This window comes from Camelina sativa, chromosome 14 (genome assembly GCF_000633955.1).
Source record: "Camelina sativa cultivar DH55 chromosome 14, Cs, whole genome shotgun sequence".
NCBI lineage: Eukaryota > Viridiplantae > Streptophyta > Magnoliopsida > Brassicales > Brassicaceae > Camelina > Camelina sativa.
The window spans coordinates 29,962,275-29,979,826 of record NC_025698.1 but is presented as its reverse complement, the minus strand read 5'-3'; the positions used below and the strand labels follow the sequence as shown (position 1 = coordinate 29,979,826).

At 37.5% G+C, this 17,552-nt stretch overlaps 4 protein-coding genes across 6 annotated transcripts; 2 read left to right on the top strand and 2 right to left on the bottom strand.

Annotated features, from left to right (window-relative positions):
- On the bottom strand, positions 535-4,838 carry LOC104742879 (C2 domain-containing protein At1g53590). The gene is made up of 12 exons (XM_010463956.2): positions 4,416-4,838; positions 4,238-4,312; positions 3,557-3,700; positions 3,290-3,385; positions 3,066-3,197; positions 2,836-2,988; positions 2,674-2,715; positions 2,511-2,559; positions 2,262-2,354; positions 2,001-2,184; positions 1,792-1,915; positions 535-1,717 (listed from the first exon to the last, which is right to left on the bottom strand). The coding sequence occupies exons 1-12, from the start codon at positions 4,530-4,532 to the stop codon at positions 656-658; spliced, it is 2,271 nt and encodes a 756-aa protein (XP_010462258.1). The 5' UTR covers positions 4,533-4,838; the 3' UTR covers positions 535-655.
- Positions 5,379-7,554, top strand: LOC104742878 (persulfide dioxygenase ETHE1 homolog, mitochondrial-like). Its single transcript, XM_010463954.2, has 8 exons — positions 5,379-5,854; positions 6,131-6,259; positions 6,350-6,457; positions 6,536-6,670; positions 6,789-6,830; positions 6,930-6,989; positions 7,084-7,162; positions 7,238-7,554. Exons 1-8 carry the CDS (start codon positions 5,600-5,602, stop codon positions 7,327-7,329), a joined length of 900 nt encoding a protein of 299 aa, XP_010462256.1. The 5' UTR covers positions 5,379-5,599; the 3' UTR covers positions 7,330-7,554.
- Positions 8,090-12,087, bottom strand: LOC104742876 (mitogen-activated protein kinase kinase kinase YODA). 3 transcript variants are annotated; one of them, XM_010463953.2, is made up of 11 exons: positions 11,453-12,087; positions 10,974-11,276; positions 10,300-10,387; positions 10,114-10,176; positions 9,826-9,986; positions 9,665-9,740; positions 9,440-9,499; positions 9,222-9,329; positions 8,904-9,137; positions 8,740-8,822; positions 8,090-8,666 (listed from the first exon to the last, which is right to left on the bottom strand). In XM_010463953.2, exons 1-11 carry the CDS (start codon positions 11,812-11,814, stop codon positions 8,414-8,416), a joined length of 1,791 nt encoding a protein of 596 aa, XP_010462255.1. In that variant the 5' UTR covers positions 11,815-12,087; the 3' UTR covers positions 8,090-8,413. The 3 variants fall into 3 exon arrangements, with proteins under 3 accessions (XP_010462255.1, XP_010462253.1, XP_010462254.1); XM_010463951.2 differs by having other exon boundaries at positions 8,090-8,669; positions 11,453-12,082; XM_010463952.2 differs by having other exon boundaries at positions 8,090-8,669; positions 10,974-11,273; positions 11,453-12,078.
- LOC104742875 (60S ribosomal protein L18a-like protein) lies at positions 13,321-14,713 on the top strand. The gene is made up of 4 exons (XM_010463950.2): positions 13,321-13,570; positions 13,961-14,036; positions 14,236-14,350; positions 14,438-14,713. Exons 1-4 carry the CDS (start codon positions 13,363-13,365, stop codon positions 14,498-14,500), a joined length of 462 nt encoding a protein of 153 aa, XP_010462252.1. The 5' UTR covers positions 13,321-13,362; the 3' UTR covers positions 14,501-14,713.

Below are 17,552 nucleotides of genomic sequence, written 5' to 3'. Positions count from 1 at the left end.
TAGGTACATACGTGCTCGTGAAGCCCGGTTTGTTGAAGAATAGTCACCAAGACCGCACCACCGGCAGCTAATATTGGAGCGGTGGCCTTATATCACCGTAATTGTTCCTCCTTGTTTGTCTTTAAATTTTAAAATTTCGTTGTTATTCTTTTTCCAATATATATGTGAAATATCAATTAAGTTTGTGCATGCGAGAGATGTAAACATTTATACATAAATCAAGATATGCAATAATGTCAAGTCTGAAAAATGTTTTCGAAAATCCCTGCAGCTACCATATCAAATATGGCCATACAAGGTTTTGGAGCAGTCCGAGTAAGTAACCACATTTTTTTTTCTTGACATTCTATCGAAGAGATTTGTAGCATTAACGACATTCTTTACCTTGCAATAATACCCATCAATCATTGATATGAACAGCATCGTTCAATGTCTCTGCTTTCAAAATAGCCACTCATCTGAGATGAAACCCCTTTGTAAGTCAAGATGTTGTTTAACCATCTTGGAGGATGAAAAAAGAGTGAAAAAAAAAGATCAAGAAAACAAAAAGTAGGGTTCATATAAGCTCAAGAACTTCATTTGGTTCGTAGGTTTTCAAATTGTAAACCAATAAACAGATACATGAACGTTGTTGATGTGCACAAGATATACATTTTTAGTTTGAAGATGATTCCTTTTCTCCCCCTTCTTTGATATTCTTAGGCATCTCTACTTTCTCATCTTCGGTTTTGATGTTCATGGCGGCGTCGATATCTCTAGTTTCAGATTCTGCTGCTTCCTCTAATTTCTCCTCTTTAGCTTCAACATCTGTCAAATTCTCCGCAACATGATCACCACTCGGAACTTCCTTAGCATTTGCTAATGTTGTTGAATCTGCATGATCATCATCTCCTGTTCTCGAAATATTCCCATCGCGTGTAAGAGCTCTCGGTGTTCCTGTTTCTGTTGCCAGGTTCTGTACACAGGTAAACGCATCATCATCTTCATCAGAAGTGTCAGAATCAGATCCAGAGTCAGATTCAGGAACGATTTCTTGTTGTCCATCTCTTGCTTTCTTGGATCCTTTACGTGAAAACACGTGCTTGAACTGTTTTGCAGACTTTTCAGCTTGTTTTAAAAAGCTTTTTGCAACATCCTTCATATGACCTTTACCTGAGTTCTCCTCTGAATCCAAACTCTCACATTCTAAACTCTTGCCTGAAAGTGGACCCGATAGATTGTCTTCAACGATGAAGTTAACTCCAACATCCTTTTGGTTTATTGCCTTCAGATTGATCCGAGGTGACTCTGTCTGTGACTCCTCTTCAATGCTTCCAATTAAAAACTCTTCCTTTTTCCCATTCCTATGAAACACTGACCCAATTTTTCTCAATCCTCTACCAACAGACTTCATTGGATTCTTTGATCCCTCATGACTTTCGTCAGTGCTGCTGCTTACATTTTTGGGTGATCCATCGTTGGGATTTCTTTGTATTTGGTTATCAAGACGTCTACTCTTGCCTTTTCTTGGTTCCCAAATCTGTGAAACTTCAGCTCCTGGCTTTTGAACCCAAATTGCAGTCTCTTCTTGCCCTTCAACGTTAATTGGCTCAAAGTTATCCACAACACTTGGAGATCTGTCTGACGAGAAAGAGCTTTGGTTTGCAGTATCAGAAGCAAAAGAAGTCTGTATGTCTTCCTTGTTTAGATTCGTTCTTTTGAAGGGATCCTCACTCAACTGTTTTCAAGAATGAAAAGCATTCAATAAAACTAATCTTAAAAAACAGTAGTGTGTTCAGTGAAAAGTTTCACCTTTCCATTGTCCTCGATTACAGTAATAGCAAGATGCAGCCTTCCCACTTTGATGTTCTGAAGAGGCAACCACATATCGCTTCTTTGGCCGCCTCTAAACTCTCCGATATTCACTGAACATTCACTGCAACAAAACAGGAACCCGAAAACAATAAATCATTGATATTCACACTAGTTTGGAGAAGTGAAACCGAGGTTCAGGAACAAACCCAAGGGTATCATCCACAAATCGGTCTTTGTCTCGAACTTCAATGTTGAGTATACTTGGAGAGTCCCATGTAAAGATTGGTATCTTAAACTCTTCATGCCATTTTGGGGACAATGTTTTCTTCTGTATCTTGGTTTTGAATCGGTAAGAACCAAGTTTCCCTTTCACATAAGGATCAGCAAAACCTGAAACCAAAACATCCAAGTTTTTTCAAACCGAAAGGAAAAAATCTGCACGTCGATGTGGTAATATCAAAACTAACCATTTAGATCAGATGGTTTAACATCTGATGCTTCAAAGACTTCAACTAAGACGTGTGCAACTGGTTCTTTCTCATCAACAAAGAACCAATTTTCTGGAAGCCAACAAAGAAAAAAAAAGGTGCAAGTTAATGAAAGCTTGAGCGATACCGGTCATTTCAAGTGCCAGGAGTGTAGACATAATGTTACAAGTGACGAAATAAGAAAACAGATATTTAAGACGGAAGCTAAGGAGTTGCTGCAATACGTACCTGACTTCGGGCTAACAAATTTCTCCATGTCAACAACAAGCATATTTGGCTGCAACCAAATCGAAGGGATATTAAGAAATCGTACACCAATATCTTTAGATGGAGCCATTTCTTGCTTAAATACAAGAAGGGGATATTCATAACCAGCAAACCTCATTCTTACCTGAACAAGGGTCTGTTCAAATGCGATTGAAAGAAGTTTATCCTGATTAAAAAATGACAAAAAGGGGTGACTTAGAAGAATTAAAAAAACCAAAAGTGTGAAGAAGAAGAAATTCAAAACTGTTTTTCAGACTCTTGTTAAAACTCTTGTTAGAGTACTTACTAGCCATCCTGCGATGCCTGGAAGTACAGCAACATCAAGCCCGTGAGTGAAGATTGGTTTAACAGTCATCTGGAAATACGGAGGCTCAGCAAAACACACACGTAAGCGTCCTAAGAAAGGCCATCGACGAAGGAACTTCACTCCAATCAATACCTTTTAAGAGTAGAAGCGCAAAAGTGTGTTTACAAAGGGGAAATGATCACATCCAGATAAAGCAACGGCTGAACTACCTTTCCTTCCACGTGCATCCCCGTTAAATGCAGTTTTGTCCACATCCCAAAACCAAGCCGTTTCCTTAATTTCACAGCAAGTATTGCACTCATATCATCTGCTGCGAGAAAATTCATTCCAAGTTCTAGTACCTGTATAAAATCCAGCATAAGTTCTACTTCTGCTCTAGATAATTAACGGAAGAGAACAAATTATGATGTTCTATGAGGTATTGCAAATATACCAAGTGATCATCACCCGTAGATTGGCGAAGGACCCTTATATCAGTCAGCAGAGGCGGGTTTCTTCCCATGTAAAGATGCTGTATCACAGCTTTTTTCTGCAAATACATCGTGAAAGACAGTCAATAATAAAAACTGAGTTCTTACAACTGAGGTGTAATTTCCAAATAAAACCAAAATGTCATTCACAGAGCTGTTGAAATACTATAAGCTACATAACAGCTATATGGAATCAAGAACCAAAAGATATATTCGTTAGAAACGTATACCGCTGTCCAAGGTCTATACTTGTCCAAGAACCAAGGTATGATTGGACCCAGAATCTTTTGAGATGCAATCTGTTCCATGCAGATAGGCCATATCTTCTCCACAGCATAATTCATCCACCGCACAGATTCAGAGTCAGATAGAACCTGAGAGACGCACATCAAAGAACAAGGAAAGAAACAAAAATTCATGCAGGGTAAGGAAGACTTAGGATAAAAAAATCAAATCCACATGAAGTTTATCACAGACAACAAATACACAAGCGAAAGCAGAAAGAGGGAGCATCCTTAAGACAGTTCATAAAATGGACTAAAATCTAGCAGTTTCATTGTACGATTTCAACCATTACAAGATCAAAATGCTTAAAACAGAGAGCAACCTAAAGAGCTTAGAAAGTCATAGATCCCAACATCTTGTTAGAAGGTAATCTGTATTATCTCTCTTTCCCAACCAAACTACAATCTAGGAACTTAAAGAGCTTGGAAACAGAGAGCAACCTAAAGAGCTTAAAGATATAGTTTCAACCAAAGAGCTTAGAAAGTTATAGTTTCCAACATCTTGTTAGAGGTAATCTCTAATGATCTCTCTTTCCCAACCAAACAACAATGTAGGAACTTAAAGATAAAAACTTTCCACCTAAAGAAGAGTAGAGTACAAAAAAAAAAAGACAAATAAAAGGTTACCCTTCTCTGATTAGCTTGCTTCCTCTCTTCAAACTGCAACGTTCTCTTCAACCTCATCACATACCGTTCATGAACCTGAAGAAACACCCAAACAAGAAACAAAGCAACAATCTTTACACATTCCACAAAAAAAAAATCCAGAAAAAAGAAACATAACATCATAGAGCAGAAACAGTACCAGGTAGAGATAAATGAGAGCGAGGAAATAGAAAAAAGCGTGGGATCGATTCAAGGAAGATATGAACCAGAGTAAGAGCAACACAATGATGATATGATGAATCAACGAAGACTCCATCGTATCCTTTTCAATGATCAAAAAAGAAAATAAACCCAGAAGAGAGAATTCTTAAAGATCAAGTCTTTTTAATCAAAGAACTCCATCAATCTCAAAAAAGGAGAATTATCCGAATCGATTCGAACTCTGAAGTGTTTTACTGTTTTAGAAAGATCGAAAAAGCCAAAAAAAAAACGACAAGAGCTACTGTAGCACGCGGAAGGAATCACTGATTCACCACAATTTTTTTGTAATTCTTCGACGAGAGTGAGTTAGGGAATTATCCTTTTTTTCTCAAGCTCAAATCTTTAAGTTGACTAGTCTTGAGATTTTCTTCCTCTTTTGTTGGTTCCGAGATCCAAACGATGTCGTCTTCACGACTGTTCCCACATTGTTTAATCAAATCGAATCGAATACCAAAATTCGAAATTTTCATACTTTCGCCATATGGTTGGAAAACTAGCACTTGGCTATTATTTTTGGTCAAGTCATTATTAAGCTTTAAACCATTCCAAGTTTTTAACTTTTCTTGTTCTTTCAATGTTCTGCGCATAAATTCAAGTGCTACCAAGATTTATAAAGTTTTTAACTTTTCTTGTTCTTTTGAAAAATTTATGAAGTCAAAACCAAATGTTATTATCAAATCATCTCAATATGGACCTACAAAGAAGAACATCAGGAAAGAAATCATAAGAAAGATCCTGACCGTTGACCTCCTAACCTGATGAAATTGTGTCGGCTAACACTTGTAGTGTTTTAAAACACAACAAATTTTAGGCCCATTACTTTAGGCCTTTAAGTCCACCTAAAAAAAACTCGAAAGCTCTCCTTCTTCATCCCCATCATCAAGGAAGGACTCAAGGTCAAGGGGGTTGGTTACTCACAACAGAGATTCCTGAATCTCCGATAACTTTTTCTTTATTTTTTATTTTTTGTATCAGATGAGTTTTTAAATCTTATCCCCTCTGATTAAAAAGAAAGAAAAAATCAGTGCTGATCCATCATGGGTCCTACCACATCGTATGTCCGAAGAATGTGATTGACATCGACACACTTATGTTGCGGCTTTAATATTATAACAATTAACAATGGTGATGACACATTTTTCACGTCTCCGACAACTTCCTCTACTCCTACAACCCAAATCTCTCATTTCTCAATCTCGTTTCCTCCGTCCTCCTCCTCTTCTATTGAAAACTCCAACATTTCTCCGATCAGTGATGGGTTCTTCTTCATCTTTATCCTCCTCCTCGAAGCTTCTCTTTCGCCAACTCTTTGAGAAAGAATCTTCCACCTTTACCTATCTTCTCGCCGACGTTTCTCATCCTGATAAGCCTGCTTTGGTATGTTTTCCTTTCCAAAGATTTGATTTTTCCACATGGGTTTTGTGTTTTTCGATCTGCATGATGAATGTGATCAGATTTTTTTTTTATTTTTTTTTGTTGTTGGGATCTATTGGAATTTGAATCATTTGGTTTTTTCGGTTGTTTGATTTATCCAGATTAGAAATGTATCAAGAGGATCATGTGATTGAATTTGGAATTGAAAAAGATCAGCACTTTTGTTCTTTGTTTGTCTGATTTTGTTCTATTGTGTTTGTTTTATGTGATGATGAGCAGTTGATTGATCCGGTCGACAAGACTGTTGATAGAGATTTGAAGCTGATAAATGAGTTAGGTTTGAAGCTTATCTATGCTATGAACACTCATGTTCATGCTGATCATGTCACTGGAACTGGACTTCTTAAGGTCTCTTTCTCTTTCTTGATGTTTACATTTCCCTGCTTTTGGTTTTAATCTGAAATTTTTGAACATCTCTCGTTGTTTGCTTTTACACAGACTAAGCTCCCGGGTGTGAAATCAGTCATTTCGAAAGCAAGTGGTTCCAAAGCAGATATGTTTCTTGAACACGGTGACAAAGTATCCATCGGCGATATATACCTCGAGGTATGAAACCAAAGTTTCAAACCATTGAGAGAAACTATAAAGTCCAGAGAGTAGTAATCAAAATTTACTTTGTGGCAGGCTCGTTCTACACCTGGACATACTGCAGGATGTGTTACATATGTGACTGGAGAAGAGGCTGATCAGCCCCAACCAAGAATGGCTTTTACCGGGGATGCTGTACTCATCCGGGGTTGTGGGAGGACTGACTTTCAGGTACTTCAAACCAGAGGAAATTTTGTAATGAGGAACCAAAAACAGCAATGTGGATGCAAAAGATAAAAATATTTTGTAATGGGACATTGGTCTAACTTTACTATGCTATTTATTGCAGGGAGGAAGCTCGGATCAGCTATATGAGTCTGTGCACTCTCAGGCAAGTGTATTCAAACTTTCTTATTACTCCACAGGTAAAGTTTTTTTTTACATTTATAAGGACTTTATATAAAATGGCTTTTGTTGATGTTTGTGCCAGATATTTACATTGCCAAAAGACACATTGATCTATCCAGCTCACGACTACAAAGGTTTCGAGGTAATGCTCTATGCAAATTCATTCACATTGGCTTGTTTAATGAAAATGCAATTATTTCTCACGATTGCTTATACATCTTTCTGTTAATGTTCAGGTAAGTACAGTTGGAGAAGAGATGCAACACAACACACGTTTAACTAAAGATAAAGAAACATTCAAATCCATTATGTCAAGTAAGTCTTTTCCACTCGGTAGTATGCTCAAGTATTTCATCAGCTCATACATAACCGCGGTTTTTGCTCTCACAGATCTCAATTTGGCGTATCCAAAGATGATTGATGTTGCAGTACCAGCAAATATGGTATGTGGACTACAAGATGTGCCTTCTCAAGTCAACTAAAACGCTACTCAATATGTTTCTCCTTTCTTTATCTATTCCTTCATTCTATATTTTACCAGAAGCCAATAAAACTCTTGACAGTAGTTTGTTCAGGGGTGTGTGTTTGTCACGTAATTTTATTCTTCATTCTACAAAACTTGCTTCCAGCTTAGATAAGATTGTGTAAATTAGATTGAGCATATGGAATTTGCTATGAAGATGAAGACAGTATTTGCGTGTTCAACTTTTGTTTGGTTTGCTGATATTTGTCTAACTACTTCAATCAACATAATCTAAATGTGCTTTCTAACCACTCACACATGTTCTGCTGCTACGTGTCGATAATTGCCTTAAACATATCAAACAAATGACTCAGCGTGAGACAGAGACGAGCTTACTTACTATATTTCTCAGTGGGATTTAGTTTTGTCCATGGATGTGTTGGTCCAATGAGACTTGCTTCCGTATTACGATAAGATAATAAGAAAACTTGTGTAAATTAGATTGAACATGTGGAATTTGTTATGAAGTAGACAGTCCTTGCCTGTTGATTGATGTGTCAACTACTTTTCAATTAACATGAGCTCTCAAATCCGATGAAACAATGACTCAGCGTTAGATAGAGATAAACTTACCATCTCTTTCATAGTGGGAACTTAAAATTCGACAAACTCCTCAACTATGTTCAAACCTAAACTTCTCATTTTTTAATAGAAAATAAACATGATTAATTCAAATTAATGACTTTTTTTTTTCTTTTTTGAAAAGTATATTCACACTGTAAGTTGAAAACAAATGGTTGAATTATCATCTTTGTATAAACAACACAACTTACTATCTTTACTTCTCACTCTATAATCTTTGTATCCATTTCGTGTTTCTCTTTACATCTCTCTGTCCCCCTAATTTCTCCTTCTTGTTCCAAAAATCTCCACTTCTAGTAGATACCCCAACACACACAACTTCACATCTACCATAACTTCACATTTCCGAGGGTCTAGAGAAGGAGAAGGCCAAAACCAGGGGGAGACACTGTGTTTTATACATGTTCCTTGGGTCTTGTTTATGGTATTTGACTCCCAGGCTCTCGATCTTTGCTCCATTTCTACACCAGTCTTGATCTCAAAGGTGTATTCGGTGTTTGGGTCCTGAAACCAGATGGTTCTATCATTGTGTCTTTCTTCATCCTGAAAGGGCTTGCAGCAAACTCTGCTAGGTTGTACCCACTGTCGAGCCCAGGAAATGCGTAAGACGGATGAGGAGGTGACAGGAAACAACTTTTGTACGCTGGCCCAAGTTGGCGTAAAGGGCTTGAACATGGAGATACTGGCAATGATGTGATGGCTCTTACGTTTTCTCTGCTGCAAGAACCAGATACCAGATTAGTTGACACGAACAAGCATCAAATAGATTGAGCTACAAACCCTTTACCTCGGACTCTTTATAGCTCTAGACAATGGCTGTCTTTGGTAATTATCATGGCTCAGTCTCCCTGGATAGGATTCCCTTGTAGGCTGCTCAAGAAGAAAGTCAAGTTTTAACTTGGTGGTAGGAAATTAAATTGATCCAGCCCAACATATGCATTATACACATACCAGTGAAAAGGTTCCATCAAAGGAGCGTGGGGCGGCATCTTTGGGCATGCTAGTATTAGCCACTCTTGTTGTATGTACACGTAGAAAAGGGTGATCTAGAAGCTGTGAAGCTGTAGGACGTACTGTCGGATTTCGTTGCAGACAAAGCCTTATAAAATTCTTTGCATCATTTGAAAGGTGATCAGGTATTTCTGGGGTGTCTTTGCTGTTTCCTATTTTGAAAATCGCAGCAACCTGGCAAGAATAATTAGAGAAAACTTCAGAATAATAAAAACAAGAGTGCACAAAAGATTATGTCTAATTTTCAGTATCATATACCCCTTCAAACTGGCTCCAAGGTGGCTTTGATGTTGCCATTTCGAGAATAGTACAACCCAAACTCCAGACATCGACTGCATGAGTGTAGCCATTTTGGCTCATCACAACCTGATAAAGAACGGAAGCATGACGTGATTATCTATCAGCTGCAACAACATAATGGCCTTCCACTGCACCACTTGCCAGAGAAAAGTTAAAATTGAGAAAAGTGGAACTACCTCAGGTGCCATCCAGTAAGGACTCCCTTTGAAAGAAAGCATAGTAGAAAAGGCTGTAACCTGTTAGAAAGAAATAGCTATTAGAGCTTCTGCAAGCACAACTTTCAAGAAATAAATAATAGAAAAGAGATAAAAGAATTAACATCTTATGTTCTGTTGCCCATCGATGACGTTCTAGATTTCATGTATTCATATATTGGTTATGAAGTACATAGATGTACTTACATGTTTGGCCATCCCAAAGTCTGCCAACTTGATTTCACCATTCGGATCCACTAATATATTTGCTCCTTTGATGTCCCTATTAGAACAGAATCACTCTATATTAACGTCCAAGAAGAGACAAATTGAATTCCATCCAACCTTTAAGATGTAATTTTGAATACCTATGCACTGTATTTCGTCCATGTAAATAGGCAAGCCCAGCGAGAATCTGTCGCGTGTAGTTTTGGATAACAGGTTCAGTGAAAGAACCATACTCCTTAAGTAGTTTATGGATTGAACCACCGGACATATACTCCAAGTAGACGGACAAGGTTTCTTCACTCTACAAGCATAACAATGTCCAGGCCAGGCTTCAATATAGGTTTCTATATAACAATATTAAGCTGCCCAAACTCAACAAGTATTATATGATCTCTTCTTTCCTGAAGCTCACAAATATTGACACATACCAGTTCACTTCCGTAATACTGGACAATATTCGGATGACAAAGCTGGCTAAGCAAATTTATCTCCTGCAAATAGAATAGTGTGGTTAGAGGTGTGAAAAATATTAGAGTATTTCACAATTTCGTTAAATAAGAGCTGAAAGTAATCAGATCTTCACATATACAAAAGATGAGGCCAAGTAGATAAACCTGATTTAGTTGCTTCAGACATTCTTTTGACGTTTGGTCGTCAGTAATGACCTTGACCTCTTTAATAGCACACATCTTTCCTTTCTCACTGTAAGATTGGCGAAAACATTATGCGATGGAAACAACCAATTTAAAAAGGAGGACACTACAAAGTTATAATGTAAGGAGCTGGCATCATAGAAACTTTTGCTTTCTTTTGCCTTTATCTAGAAAGCAGGTGAAGTTAACCTTCAAATTTGATCAAATAATTGCGGACATGAACCATCAGAAATGTCCACATGTCCCACCAACACAACTCAACAACATATCACAGGTAAAACCCTCGCAGGAGTCATCACATATACGGATGGATATACTCAAGCCCATCACATGTAACATCTCGTGGATACTAGTTTAAGAGAGATACGAACCTAGATATCAATAGTAATGGCCTCCGGATCCACAAGATGAAATTATAGTTTCCACCTACGGAGAAAGCTAGCATCAAACGCCCTATCTATCTGGACATCACGTGATCTAAAGAAGTGGGAAGGCTTTACTAAAACCATGATTAGCTAACTAATTCCAGTCACCTAGAAATTAAGCCAACTGACTCACTTGATAAGATTTTCCTAATCAGAAACTATGACATTTCTTTAAGCTAATCAGAGTAGAAAAAAATCTGAGTCTCTCACCTGTTGAACCCTTGATAGACTTGGCCAAAGGTGCCACTCCCCAAAAATTTCCCTTTTTTCCACTTGGAAAACCCCGAAGGAGAGGGCGTCTCGTAACCTCCTCCAATCCTGGAACCATGAACAGCAGAAGGGCTTGTAGGAGAAGTAGGAGGTCGAGGCAAAGGGTGGCACTCAGAGGAGGACCTTCCATCATCATTCCTCCCTGTAGAAGACTCTAGACTCACGACTCCAGCCAATCGCTGATGCAACGGAGACGTGGGCCTAGCAGTTACTACCTTTGGAGAAGCTCTCTCGTTACCTCTGCTATATGCATATCGAGTTAGAGCCACAAAACCCACAATCCAAACAACAATAAAAACGTAATCTTTGATTGATTAAGAGGTTCTTGATCCGTACAAGCAATCCAATGGAGTTAATAACCACTATGTCCTAAATAAAGAAGGGGGAAGAGAGAGAGAGACAAAAAAAAAAAAGCAAACCTAGACACAACAAGTTGACTCTGATCTTCAGCTGATCCAGACGAGCTAACGCTAGAAACAGAGGTAGATCCAGAAGTGGATCCGCTCACATGATCTTGATGGATGGAAACAGGAGAGAGGAGAGGACGAGGAAGAGGATGACCTCTCTTCTCGGTAGAATCAGAGTCGAAACCAGAGAAGGCAGAAGAAGAAGCTCCGGAGAATTCACGACTGCAACGAGGTGTAGCAGCACGAGTGGGAGTGAGAGGAGGATCAACAACACCAACAACACCACCACAGCTTTTGATATCTCTGTCTGTGGAGATTCCTCTGCTATTGTTGTTGTTGTTCTTGCAGGACTTTCTTCCCCACCAAGTAGGCATATCAATCAAAAAAAACTGGAGGAATCTGAATTTGAAAAAGGTGAGATTTTTAACGGAATCAATCGAAGACAGAAGAAGATGAAAATTAGGGCATGAAGATAGAGGATACGGAAGATGAAGAAGAAGAAGATTTCATCGGCAAAGAAGAGAGAGAGAGAGTGGACAGCTAAGCACGAAAGAGTAGTTGGAGAAAGAGAGACACACAAGTTGGGACCTTTTTCACTTATTGTATTTATCTTTCTCTCTTCTCGCCGTCGGATAAAACCAAACCTGCTCTGCTCTGGTCTGGTTACTTTTTGCTTCAAATTTCAGATTTTTTTTTGTTTTTTTAAAATAAAAAGTTCAAAGATGGAATGTTTTGTTTTGTTTTTCCTTAAAATAGAGTATAAAAATGGAATTTTGCGACATGAGTTATAAAAAAAAAAAAAAAAGAATCAATTAATTTAGTTTGTGGATTAACCCAATGTGATTGAACAAATTATAGCATAAGCTATTTTTGCTATGTAATTCAAGAAAATGATGAGATTTATACTGATAGTGAGAGTTAGCTTTAAAGCTTATGCTTATCTATGTTTTGAACACTCACTGGAACTGGACTTCATAAGGTATGTGGCCATACTACCGAGTCTGTAAACTCACAGCCTGAGTCACAGGCAAGTGTTTCACACCACTCCACATGCAAAGAAAGTGACTCCTACCATTCAAGATTCAATCTAAAATGCTATTCTTTTTTACCAGATATATCTACATTGCCAAAAAGACACATTGATCTATCCAGCTCACGACTACAAATGTTTTGCGGTTACACAAAACGCATCATTCATTTTGGCTTTTTGAATGTCCCACATAGGACACGATGGATAGTAAAATAATGCTTTATAAAATCTAAGGGCATCCCCACATCATTATCATTCATTCCCACGTTACATCTTCCTATACAAACAATTAGGCTAAGTATTGCTGGAGAAGAGATGTAACACAATTCACGTCTAGCTAAAGATAACTAAATTAACATTCAAATTCATTATGTCAAGTAAAGGTTCTTACGCTAATTAGTATGCTGAAGTATTCCATCAGTTCATCATAATAACCTAGATGATTGATGTTGCAGTACCAGCACAAATATGATATGTGAGTTACAAGATCATTATAACTCTACACAATTTATTTATCTTTTCCACTCATCCTTCCCTTCTATATTTTACTAGAAGCCAGTTTGTTTGTCCAATATGATGATGTTGCATTCGATAAGATCATTAGAAGAGTGTGTAAATTAGATTGAACATGTTACATCATGTGGGATATATTTGTTATGAAGATGATGAAGACAGTAATTGCGTGTTCAACTTTTGTTTGGTTTTGCTGATTGATGTGTCAACTACTTCAATTAACAATTAGCATAATCTAAATGAGCTTTTTTCTAACAACAACCAGTCGTCCATGTGTCTGCAGCCACGTGTCTAATTTGCTACAACCTTAAATCTGATTAAACAAACAATAATGAGATAGAGAGAGAGATATAGAGGATAAAGATTTTGACACGAGAGAATGAGCAAAGAAAAAGACAAAAACAGAGGAGCTTCTCCTTCATCTTACGGCACGTTTCAAGGTGTCCCTACTTATCCTCCTCCGCCGTATCCTCATCCTCCGTCGCATCATCCGGTCACCGGATTTCCTCAGCCGTCTCCACCTCCCGGAGCAGCTCGTCACGAAATTTCCGTTCATCAATACATTCAAGAACATCAAACCGTTCCCGGTAAGTAACGATCTCCGAATCTTTGGAACCTTTTGTCGGAACAAGCGTTGAATCTCATATATTCAAGAGGAGATGAAAAGGTTAAACTTTGTTTCATCTTTCGTCAACCCTTTTCGATAGTATCTCCATAGTTACTGAAAAGGTTCCAATATTGGAAAGGTTACTAAACATGAGACTGAGACTGTACCTGAGCTTTTGATACAAAATCAGATCCCTATAGTAAAAGTTACTTCTCATTGACAAGAGTTGTAAAATTCTTATATATGATATCAAAGTTTATTTCTTCCAGTAAGCAAGAACTTAAACAATATAATCTTAATTTTCTAAAAAGCTCTCTCTCTCTCTGTTCACAAAGCTTTAAAAGCAGCAAATGTGTAACTAAATTTGCAGGTTACCCTGTTTCTGAAGGAATACCTGCAAGAGAAAACCGTCTTCCTTGTTGTGGTCTTGGCCTCGGTTGGTTCTTGTAAGTTTTTTTTTTTTTTTTGTTTTCTAAGCAATTTCAAATTAGCTACTAACTTTTTTTTTGAATAAATGTTAAATTATATTCAAAAGAAAGAAACGTTATACAAAGCTTGTGTTTAACTTTTTTAACAAATTAGCTACTAGCTAGACTTGGTTTCAATACATTTTAGTCTGAAAGAACTCAAGTTTTTTTTGTTAAGGTTCATCATTGGTTTTCTCCTTGGTGCAATCCCATGGTACATAGGCGTATTCATTCTAGTGTGTGCTAGGATCGATCCTCGAGAGAAACCAGGATACATAGCTTGTACCATCGCAGTGAGTCTTTCACACTAGCTAAAAGATTACTGCGTTTAATACATTAATCTTTAACATGATCAGGTGTTTAACACTTTACTTTCACAGGCTGTTGTTGCTACAGTTGCCATAGTTCTTGGTGTCATGGGTCGAAGAGGAGCCTGGTCGTGAAGTGTCGAAATTAAAACATTGTTCATCAAGTATCGGAGAAACTGTCTTTTTGTTGTTGTTGTTATTAATAGGAGTGATTTAAGTGTGTGTGTGTGTGTGATGTAATGTATCAAAATTGAGCTGTGTTTGCAATAAAATCAACAGCTTGTTTTGACTTGACAAAAGATTTGAATATATATATATATATCATGGGGACAATGAATCTCATATTGACTTTTCAGACTTAAACTTTTGGTTAGGCAGAGAGGATTGAAATAAAGTTATGATTTTTCTTTTACTCTCACTACAAGAAAACACGCCTTTTGCGAGGACATATTGCGACGGATTTCGACTCTCGCAAATTTGCGGTAGATTTGCTAGGCATTTACGAGAAATAAAAAAAACCCTAGCACATCCCTCGCAAAATTGCGAGGAACATGGTCGTCGCAAATCCGCTGCTCAATTGCTAGGCATTTATGACAAATTCGTTGGGAAGGTCCACACACTCGCAAATCCATCGCAATATTGCGACGATTTTGCGAAAACAGAGTCCATAGCAAATTTGCTATGGATTTGCGAGTGAATTGCGAAAGCCAAAGCAAAGTTAGGAAAATATTTTTTTATAAATATTACAAAATTTAATATAATTATTCTGAAATACATTTGAATGTGAAATACATAAGGTGAATTTACTAACTTTAAAAATTATTTTGATGATTAACCCTTAACCCTTAACCCAAACCCTAAACCCTTAACCCTTAACCTTAAACCCTAAACCCTAAACCCTAAAGACTAATGACATTACTATTAATGATTAAAAAGATGAATCCAAGACTTATAATCAAAGATAGCAGTGCAACACAAAATTGTTGGAGAATTGGACAATTTGGTAAATATTTGTCTCAATGTATTGAACATATATGTAATATAGAATAGAAGATCATCATGTTTAGAGTAAGATGCAAAATTGGACAATTTTGGAAAGTTTGATGATAGAAAAGAGTATGATGGCACTATTGGACCTTATAAGATACTTGAAAGTTTATTTGAATAATTTTTTAAAATTATTTTGATGGTTTTTACAAATTAGATATTCAAGGGTTGCGACAAATTTGCGACTTATTTGCTAGACGCATAGCAAATTAATCGCAAATCCATCGCAAAGTACTCAAAACATAGCAAATCCCTCGCAAATAAAATCTTTAAACCCTTGAACCTAAACCCTTAAGACTAATTACATTACTATTAATGATTAAAATGGTATCATTCAAGATTTATAATCAAAGATAAGACACTAATGACAATTGCAAATCCTAAACCCTAAAGACTTTGCGAGGGATTTGCTATGCTCTCTCGCAATTCTCTCGCAATGTCTGGAAATATTAATTACATATTTTTATATGCTTGCTAGGGATTTGCGAGGGACCATAGCTAATCCATAGCAATATTTGCGAGAGATTTGCGACGATGTATTTTTCTATATAACTAGAAAACCTAGTTTGAGCTTCGCTTAAACCTCAACTAATCCACAGCCAAAAGAAAAACCTTAGTTCCCTAATCCTTCTCTTCTCCGATTTCTTCTCTCTTCTCCGATCTCTTCTGTCTTTTCCGGTGAGTCTCCTCCTCTTCTCTCAGTCCCGGTTAACCCTTCTCGAACCCTACTCCTACTCTTCTCTCTTGTCCTCTGAAACTCTTGTCCGGTTAATCTCCGACTCGATCTCTTCTCTCTTTGCCGGTAAGTCTCCTCCTCTCCCCTTCTAAATTAGGGTTTCAAAATTGGGGATTCAATTTGGGGTTTAGGGTTATTTTTCGATTAGGTTTTTAATTCGATTTTAGGGTTTCAAAATTGGGGATTCAATTTGGGGTTTAGGGTTATGATTCGATTAGGTTTTTAATTCGATTTCAGGGTTTCAAAATTGGGAATTCAATTTGGGGTTTAGGGTTATGATTCAATTTGGGGTTTTAAATTCGATTTTATTGTTTCGAATTTGGGGATTCAATTTTTGTGTTTCTAATCAGTTTTTTTTTCTGCTTTCAGATGTCTTCTCGAGACCAAAATGTTTCTGTAAACCAAAACGTTTACAGAAATTTCATTGCTTCTCAAGGGTTAAGTCCTCCAGTCTCTGCTCGAAGGACACATTCTGCTTCTGTTCCTCCCCGAAGGTTACCTTCTCTTGCTTCTTCTCAAGGTACATCACCGGCGATGCATGCTGATAATCCTCATGGAAGCTCTCCGGCGATGCATGATGAGAATCCTCCTCAGCAATCAACTTCGCGTATCAACAGTATTTCTGCCTCTCAAACTTTTTTCCCTTTGGAACAGTTACTTGCAAGTTCCGGGCGTGCTGGCTTACCAAAACTATATCCTAAGCGACCTCCGGATACTCTCTGGTGAGAATGTTATGTATCTAACCTATAGTTTATCTTTATGTTTTGTATTTTCAATGATCCTCATTCCTTTTATCTTATGTTTTGTAGGTTTGACCAGGATTCTTCGGTTGCTGCTACTGTCCGGGCCATTTTTGAAAGAGATTTCAAATCAGCTCATGCCAATTGGACCCAAACACCAGGTCCGGTTGTAAACTGGTGGTTTGAAACTTTTGCGGTAAGTTACAGATTGTTGATGTGTTTAAATTACAGATTTTATTTGTTTATCACTTGATTCTTGTTATGATTCTGATTCTGATTCATGTTATGTCTTTACAAGCAAACATATAATTGGGATGCGTCCATCAATGGAAAAGTTAGAGCTGAGTTTGAAAATAAGTTGAAGAGTCGGATGAGTGATCAAGTGTTTCGGTGGAAGGGTAAGTGGAAGAAGAGAGGTAATGACGCAATGCCGCGGTGGCTTGATCCTACCGTATGGGATGGCTTGGTCCAGTTTTGGTGTGAACCAAAATCAGAAGCAAAGAGTATCAATAGCCGTAATGCTCGCTATAGTGATCCTAATGGCACCGGAATACATAAGCACCGTTCTGGTCAGACCTCTTTTAAAGCCCGAGCACGAAAGCTTGTAAGTATCTCTGTTTAACACAAGTTCATTATTCATATCATATCTACAATATAGTAATAT

Excerpts from the sequence above, each read along its gene's own strand:
- LOC104742879 (XM_010463956.2), bottom strand. The coding sequence starts at position 4,532 with ATGGAGTCTTCGTTGATTCATCATATCATCATTGTGTTGCTCTTACTC. Across the intron at positions 4,313-4,415 it reads CTCTCATTTATCTCTACCTG|GTTCATGAACGGTATGTGAT; the intron begins GTACTGTTTCTG and ends GTGTTTCTTCAG. Across the intron at positions 2,560-2,673 it reads TTGAACAGACCCTTGTTCAG|CCAAATATGCTTGTTGTTGA; the intron begins GTAAGAATGAGG and ends ATTTGGTTGCAG.
- LOC104742878 (XM_010463954.2), top strand. The coding sequence starts at position 5,600 with ATGGTGATGACACATTTTTCACGTCTCCGACAACTTCCTCTACTCCTA. Across the intron at positions 5,855-6,130 it reads ATCCTGATAAGCCTGCTTTG|TTGATTGATCCGGTCGACAA; the intron begins GTATGTTTTCCT and ends GATGATGAGCAG. Across the intron at positions 6,831-6,929 it reads ATGAGTCTGTGCACTCTCAG|ATATTTACATTGCCAAAAGA; the intron begins GCAAGTGTATTC and ends TGTTTGTGCCAG.
- LOC104742876 (XM_010463951.2), bottom strand. The coding sequence starts at position 11,814 with ATGCCTACTTGGTGGGGAAGAAAGTCCTGCAAGAACAACAACAACAAT. Across the intron at positions 9,138-9,221 it reads CTTGGAGCCAGTTTGAAGGG|GTTGCTGCGATTTTCAAAAT; the intron begins GTATATGATACT and ends TATTCTTGCCAG. Across the intron at positions 8,823-8,903 it reads TTGATGGAACCTTTTCACTG|CCTACAAGGGAATCCTATCC; the intron begins GTATGTGTATAA and ends CTTCTTGAGCAG.
- LOC104742875 (XM_010463950.2), top strand. The coding sequence starts at position 13,363 with ATGAGCAAAGAAAAAGACAAAAACAGAGGAGCTTCTCCTTCATCTTAC. Across the intron at positions 13,571-13,960 it reads AGAACATCAAACCGTTCCCG|GTTACCCTGTTTCTGAAGGA; the intron begins GTAAGTAACGAT and ends CTAAATTTGCAG. Across the intron at positions 14,037-14,235 it reads CTTGGCCTCGGTTGGTTCTT|GTTCATCATTGGTTTTCTCC; the intron begins GTAAGTTTTTTT and ends TTTTTTGTTAAG.